At 40.1% G+C, this 7,735-nt stretch overlaps 1 protein-coding gene across 3 annotated transcripts in view; it reads left to right on the top strand.

Moving 5' to 3' along the window:
• Positions 1-7,105, top strand: part of KITLG (KIT ligand) — an 81,657-nt gene extending 74,552 nt beyond the window's left edge. For all 3 annotated transcript variants that reach the window (XM_033161802.1, XM_033161801.1, XM_033161800.1), the window contains 4 exons: positions 1,661-1,770; positions 1,855-1,931; positions 2,841-2,925; positions 4,944-7,105. In XM_033161802.1, the coding sequence (XP_033017693.1) occupies positions 1,661-1,770; positions 1,855-1,931; positions 2,841-2,880 (227 nt within the window). In that variant the 3' untranslated portion in view covers positions 2,881-2,925; positions 4,944-7,105. The remainder of the gene's footprint in view (positions 1-1,660; positions 1,771-1,854; positions 1,932-2,840; positions 2,926-4,943) is intronic.
• The last annotated feature ends 630 nt before the right edge of the window (positions 7,106-7,735 follow it).

Raw genomic sequence — 7,735 nt, forward strand, 5'->3', positions numbered from 1 at the left:
CACCAGGTTCCCCACCCCTGGTTTTAAACAGTAAGTAGCTCTCCTCCCCTCCCCTGTAGTTTAAAAGACAGCCAGTGGATTTGCAGCCCAGTCAAGATTGTGGGAACGTGCCATATTGTGGCTGTCATGATCACAAAATGGAGGCTTGGAAGCAATCTTGATATAGGTCAGAGGGATAAAACCACAGACTTAAGTAATCTGGGCCAAATGATATCACTCACTTATGGTATCAGCCTGTCCGGTTATGTGTCACATAACACAGCACCACCCACATATGCCACTAGCATCCTTCTGAACTGTAAAACAGCACAAAAGTGTGTGAGAAACACGTATAAACATGCCTTGTAGGTTACGCAATCAAATATATTTACACAAAGCTGCATTAATTTTTTAAAGTATTTTTATTAAGGATTTGCTTGATTTACAAAGGTATATGCAAGGTCTCTCTCGTATTTTTTTTCCATGTAACATTTTTACACATCAGTTTCATTTGTCGAGACATTAGGAAGAAAAGGGGGGGAGAGGTGGGTGCATTTTTTTTAAAAAAATGAATTGTTTCCATTTGGTATGAAAGGGGTTTTTTTTTAACAAGCAAAGGCTGCTTGCAAACAATAGGGACCGATATTCATTTTTCATTGGTTTAGTTGTTATTATTATTTCATTCATTTTTTGTCCACCCCCACCCCTCTGCTCTGTTGCATATAACAGAGCTACTTCTAGGCTGCTAATTAAAAGCATAACCTATAAATTGGAAAAATGTGGTCAGCATCGTTTAGTGGTCAACAGCATTGCTCATTTCCAAGCACTGCTGTTATTACTCCAGAGAAGTGGGGGAAAATACTTCCGGGGTGGTAGAGTATTTAAATTTATACTGCTTAGTCCCTTGTGAGCCCATTTGTTGTTGTTGTTCAGTCATTCAGTCATGTCTGACTCTTCGTGACCCCATGGACCAGAGCACGCCAGGCACGCCTATCCTTCACTGCCTCTCGCAGTTTGGCCAAACTCATTTTAGTATCTTCGAGTACACTGTCCAACCATCTCATCCTCTGTCGTCCCCTTCTCCTTGTGCCCTCCATCTTTCCCAACATCAGGGTCTTTCTGGGGAGTCTTCTCTTCTCATGAGGTGGCCAAAGTACTGGAACGTCAACTTCAGGATCTGTCCTTCTAGTGAGCACTCAGGGCTGATTTCTTTAAGAATGGATAAGTTTGATCTTCTTGCAGTCCATGGGACTCTCAAGAGTCTCCTCCAGCACCATAATTCAATACAGTATATGAAATTCACTCCTAGTATCTTCCTGCTGAAAAGTCTGTTCTGTTCTGTTCTGCTAAGCGGCCTTGGGAGGTGAATGGGTAGAGGAGATCTTTTGCTGCAAAGAGAGGGGAAGAAAATAGCTTGGTAAATGTTGCTCCGCAGATGGTAAAATTGTGATTACCGGTATACAGTTGCCAGAATGTTTGCCTTTCCGGAGGGAGTGCAAATAAAGCTGTGAATTTCAGGGAGCCAAATGCTTCCTAATGACAAACAAATCCCTCTCAAGGTATAACTTGCGATGTATGGTCTGCAGAGGCGATACCTAACTACCTTTTATGAACAATGTTACCCTGGATATTAGAAAGAAAGAAATCTGCCTAAGCTAATTGGAAATGTTTTCCATTGCAGACGCAGAGCTGGGTTTCCTCAACAGCGCCAGCATGCATGGAATCAGCATAGCACTAACAGGGCTGGTGACTCTTCTCATTGGCTTTATTTTGGGAGCTCTGTGCTGGAAGGTGAGATATGCCAAATAGAACTCTGGCTTACTTTATGCATTTTCTGACACGTAAAAATACTTATATACCACTGTTTTTCCATAGAAAACAACCCGCAAACACTTTTCAGAAAGTGACCAGAATACAGAATCAAACATCTGCCATGAGGATAACGAAATAAGGTATTTGTTTTTAATATCCATGGCTCCTGGATCAGACCAATCTGCCTTGTGCCGCTCTGGGGGATGGAGTGGAAGGGACATAAGGAGTTTTAAAACCATACTTTAACAAACAGGAGCTGGTGGGGGGTAGGTGGAGATGCTGACTAGAGCATGTCGGTTCAGTCCTGAGGTGTGCTGTTCCTTTGCAAATAGCACCAGGTAGGATCAAATCCTCCTGCTGGCAAGCTAAATAATCTGACTCCATGGGAAGCTACCCCTTTGCAGGTGGTTTCGTGCATGTGAGGGAAGCCACTCACAGAGGAGAAGTGACTGGCACTATGTAGGGTGGGTCCTCCTGTTTAGCAGCTGGTAATCTAGGGGACTTGATTCTGTGCAGTGCCACTTCAGGGATGGGAAGAAGGTGAGGCCTGAACATGAAATATATCTGAGGGAAAACTTTGGGACATGTCTCATATACTATGTTCCATTAAGCATCCATTCCGAAGCTAACTTGCTCGGGGGTAACATAGGGTGACTTATTTTCTGAGTAGATATGCAAAAAGGTTGTGCTGTCAGAACGTAAAACAAATGGCTGAAAAGTCAGAATAAAGCTTTCTTCCCATGCAGACTTCAGGTTTACTGCATTTCTTTCACCAGCTTCCAACATAGTTCTTTGTATGTCTTCTCAGAAATAAGGCCCATTGAATAAGTGCGTTTTACCCACAGGAATCTCAGAGGAGTCTTAAGAATAGAAAATCATAACTTTCATTCCATTATGCTTTACAATAAGTCTGAAACCCACCTATGACCCTTCTCTACAAATGGATGCTCTTTAATCTTGAGCAGGAATATTTAAAATTGTGTTAAAATTGATCCTCTCTGCTGCTCATATGATAAAAAAATGCACTTTGGTTTTTGTTTACCTTTCAGTATGCTGCAGCAAAAAGAGAAAATACTTCTACAGGTGTAGCTGTTGCTTTTTTATATATATACACTGTTACTGTTTCATGTCTTGGTAAGTTCTGGAAAAGACCATTTTGAATTGCCCACCAGCTTTTTCTAATGATTAGCCTGTTGAAATGTGTAGTAACTATTCCCTAAGGATTATTTTATAAAACTTGAAGTTAACAGGCTGTTAATTTTAAAAAGTACTGCTTCAGCAACAGTAGAGTCACAGCCTTTGAAAGTAAGCCCCTTTGCTTCCCTTTAGAAAGGTATTCCAGAGATGGTAGGCTATTCAGTGAGACTCTGAGCTCTAGTATCTAAAAAAAACAACTTGTGCCCTCCTGGGGCTAGAACTTCATCTAGTACTGGCACTCCCAGGAACTCCCATCTGCTTTGCATGCAGATGGTTGCAAGTTCAATACCCAGCATCTACATATATGATTGGGAATATTCCCTGCCTGAGATACTGGATAGTCACCACCAGTCAGTGTTGACCAGGCATCCCCAAACTTCGGCCCTCCAGATGTTTTGGACTACAATTCCCATCATCCCTGGCCACTGGTCCTGTTAGCTAGGGATCATGGGAGCTGTAGGCCAAAACATCTGGAGGGCCGCAGTTTGGGGGTGCCTGGTGTTGACAATACTGAGCTAGCTGGACCAATGGTCCTGACTCAGAATACAGCAATTTCATGTATTCCTGTGAAAGTCTGCATTAGCATTCCAAAGTTTTAAATGATACTTACCTGCAAAGTAGTTGCTGTGGTACAAACGACCACTTTGAAATATGGCATTCTATGGCCTATCCATATTGTGGGTTGATTAGGGCCTCCACTGGGTTTCCAGTTTCCATCATAGCATTCATTTTGTATTGCAGTCATATATGGGGGGGGGGAATCCAGCCCTCGACCCATAGCAGCTTTACAATTTGCACCTAATCCAGGGCAGGGAGGGGATGGTATTCACCAATATCACAGCTGGGGAGGCTTAAACTTCCCTCCACTGCTACTTTCCTGAATACACCTCCTTGACTGGTATAACTTGATTGTCAATTGCTTCCAGGGGTTGACTTTTTTGACAAGACTAAGCTAAGTTGGCCAATATGTTTCAGATGTGAACTGAGCTTAAGTTAAAGATTTAGAATGTACGTAAAATGAGGTTTGTGGCCAAGGTTTTTGCTGGCAAACACCATAACATTTCCCCTCTTCTCCACCCTCTCTCATACATACATACATACATACATACATGCATACACTCACACATGACTTGTTCCCACTTTACACTGAACACAGGTACAAACTGTCTTTACACACATACATGTGTTAATGATGTGAAAGAGTACACTATTGTGTACAGAGCTACAGAGACCGTATACTCACTGACAGTGTTTTTTTCTGGGGGGAAGCAGGGGGACGCATACCCCTAAACATTTTGTGAATCTAAGTTTGGCCTCGATGAGGGGCAGTATTTCAATATGAGTAGGAAAATGAAAGTACCCCCTAAACATTTTTTAAGGAAAAAAAGCACTGCTCATGAAGTGTGCATGCACACGAAAGCTCATACCAAGAACAAACTTAGTTGGTCTCTAAGGTGCTACTGGAAGGAAATTTTTGTTTTGTTTTGTTTTTACAAATGCGCAGTTCAACTCGTATGTCTGCATGGCACACATACACATGTTGAATGTAATATATGAACAAACACCCCTACAGTTAACACAACGTGGGATAATATTCTATGTTTTCATTGTTGCCCATATTCTCATCCCACGGTCCTATCCTCCAACCCTCTTCTGTGTCCATTCCTTTCATAAATTTTCACACTTTGCCCAACATTTCTTTCCACTCTTTCCTATCTCTTCTTCTCTTCCTTCTTCCCTGATACCTCGTGATGCTATCACTTCCTTCCCTGAGAGGGCAAGTCCTTTCTGCTACAGACATAATGCATGTATGCTGAAACTGCTTCACAAGTAGGAATTTGCTTGGTTTTGTGATTTGAAGGTGCCTTTTGCTAATTTGTGAAATTAAACAAATTTCAAGAAAACATCTCCCAAAAGCTATTGCGTTTTTCTTTCCCCCCTCTCTTCTCTACTAGGCAGCTAACAGTTCCATGTTTGCTTCATAAATGAAGCAGCTTTAAGCATATTTGTATTCCTTCTGGAGTGACAGACTGAGTCTGCATCTGTTGTTGTTGCCCGTGACTCCATTTTGAGAATATAGAGCTGTGGACAAAGAGCGTGCTACTGTGAAACCAACGTTGAATTAAACATCACAGAAGAGTCTGCACTGAAATGGACTGTATTTTTATATTCAGACAGATTTGTTTCTTTGCATCTTCAAATTTGCAGTGGAATTTCGCGAATGCATGAACAAATAATTCTGGATTTATGTGATCCAACTCCAAAAGTCATCAGGAAATTTGCATTTTGTGTACAAAAGGAGACTCTGAATGGGAGAAAAACGCAGAAATTAATGAGAATATAAATCTTCAGCACTGTACATAAGACTTGCAAGTGAGGTTATGCAGTGGACTAATGTGCTAGCTTTCTTTCATCGGTGGAACTGGGTTCATATTAAATAAGATTGGATATCTGTCGAGCTGTAAGTGAAACTTTATTCCATGTCACAGAAAACAAACATACACTTTGGCAAAGCTGTTAATATCCATCAAGGAGAAGTAAACACTGGATCATGAAAATGGGGCAAATGGAATAGAATGGAACATTGATTGCCTGATGTCGGGGAGACTCCTATTAATGTTCCAGTGAGAAAATGGAGAGAGAGAAAAAGTCAGCTTCAGGAATAAATAAAAAAAATGCCATGAAGTCTATTTAAAATGCATATAAACATGCAATTTTGTTCTTGACATTTGCAAAAAAAAATAAAAATGTCATCTCGAAGATACCAAGGTTTAGTTTAGCTTTTACTGTATGCCATTTCATATTTGCAAATGAATTTTAAAAGTAATACACTTTTCATCACTTAACCTTCTCCATCAATTATTATATTAGTTCAGCTCAAATAAAAAAAGAGAAAACTTTCTTAATAGTTGTCAACCTCTTGATATTATTTGTAACAAAGCAGTGGACAACAAATCCAAGATGGAAAATAACCTGCTATTCATAAATTTAAAAGAGGGCACTAAAAGTTAACCGGAGCCCATATAGAATTTACTTAAGTTATTATTATTTCCGGAAGAGATATTCACAGGATATTGTATTCTGTGAAACAGCTGGGTTGCTCTACATTCCAAGCTACTAATCCAATAGTAACCTTAAACTATAATCTTAACTATTGTTAAACTAAAAGTTTAACTATTGTTAAAATGCTCATTTACAACGCAGTGATTAAGTTACCCATGCTTAAGGGATACTTTATTTAAAATATTTTCACATATTTATTTATTTTTCATATATGTCACAGACTCTTAGAAATAATATATGAAAAGCTATAGAATGTATTTAGGATTGATTTAAAAATAACACAAATCTGGCATTCCGAAAATCTCTGTCCTGTTATTTTTTGGCTGGTAATGAAGCTAAATGACAGCATACGTACCGCCAAAGCTATTTGAAGTAATTAGGATGAGATCAGTGTGTCTGGCTGTTAATCAGAAGGTTGGTGGTTTGATCCTACCCAGGGATGGATGGCTTTGAGCAGGATTCCTGTATTGCAGGGCATTGGACTAGAAGACCCTTGAGGTCCCTTCCAATCTACAATTCTATGAGGCATATTTGGGATGCATGCTGCAGTCCAAATGACAGAGCTGATCTGTTGAGCTGGCTTGATGATGCCCAGGACCACCAGCTTCTATCTGTGACTATAGCCCATAGCTAGATCAGAGCCTACAATTGTGACTGTCCATCTTTAGAGTCGAAAAATCATGAAAGTCTCTGTGCAACCTGAAGATATAGGAAGATCTGCTTGAATGTAGCTCTAGTGCAGGCCCTGACAAGGTAGAAACTAGAGCCTCAGTCAATAGTAACATGCCTCAGTAAATCACTATGCACATCATAAACATGTACAACATTTCACATTCCAGTAAGTGTTCTGGAACACAGTTGTGTATGCAATATCCGAAACCTGCTTTTTAAACTTTTTTTTTTCTTCAGAAGGGAACAAAGAATCCATTTGTTGCTTGATTAAAATGGCTTTAAAGGTAACATTGCATACTTGTTGGAAACTGCAGTACATCTTGTGCAAAGATTCTTTTATACTGCAGGGTTTATAACAATGCCACATTCTCTTTCCCTTCCCTTCCCCCCCCCAAAAAAAACCAGAACGAGACAAATTTAAGGACAAGAGGCATTTACAGAGCCAACTAAAAATTCCAAGTATAATCCTACTGGCCTTACCATGCTTGCATAACAATCATTGTTCTCGCTTTGAATGTAAATAACCTCCATTAGCACAAAGTGGAATACCATCCCATCAAAACTAAAGCTGAATAATCATTTTGACAGTGAGTAGTATTTCCTTGGCATTTTATGCTTAAGACGTTTGATTGAGTGGTTTGGGCCATCTCAGTTGAATGTGACAAAGATGAAATATCTGGAGACTACTTCACTACTTAGCATTACTATTTGGCAACCAAGTCTTGAAAACTGTAATGGGATGGATATCTCCATCCGAGGAAGACCAATCTTTGGATCCAGTTTGTTTATTTGGTACCTAAATTTGGTTGTGGACATAGCTCATTTCCCTTTTATTGTGATATTAAAATGGTTCGTGGCCAGATTTTGAATTCTGGAATTGTGAAAGTGGCTACTATTGAGTTTAAGAGCATGACTCCACCAGAAAGGTAAAATTGGTGTCTTTGTGCCAGAATTGGGATCCAGCCCAGTCACAGCCAGGACTCTGGGCAACAAGGCAAATAGTTCAGAGTGG

The sequence above is a fragment of the Lacerta agilis genome, chromosome 10 (genome assembly GCF_009819535.1).
Source record: "Lacerta agilis isolate rLacAgi1 chromosome 10, rLacAgi1.pri, whole genome shotgun sequence".
NCBI classification, from domain to species: Eukaryota; Metazoa; Chordata; class Lepidosauria; order Squamata; family Lacertidae; genus Lacerta; species Lacerta agilis.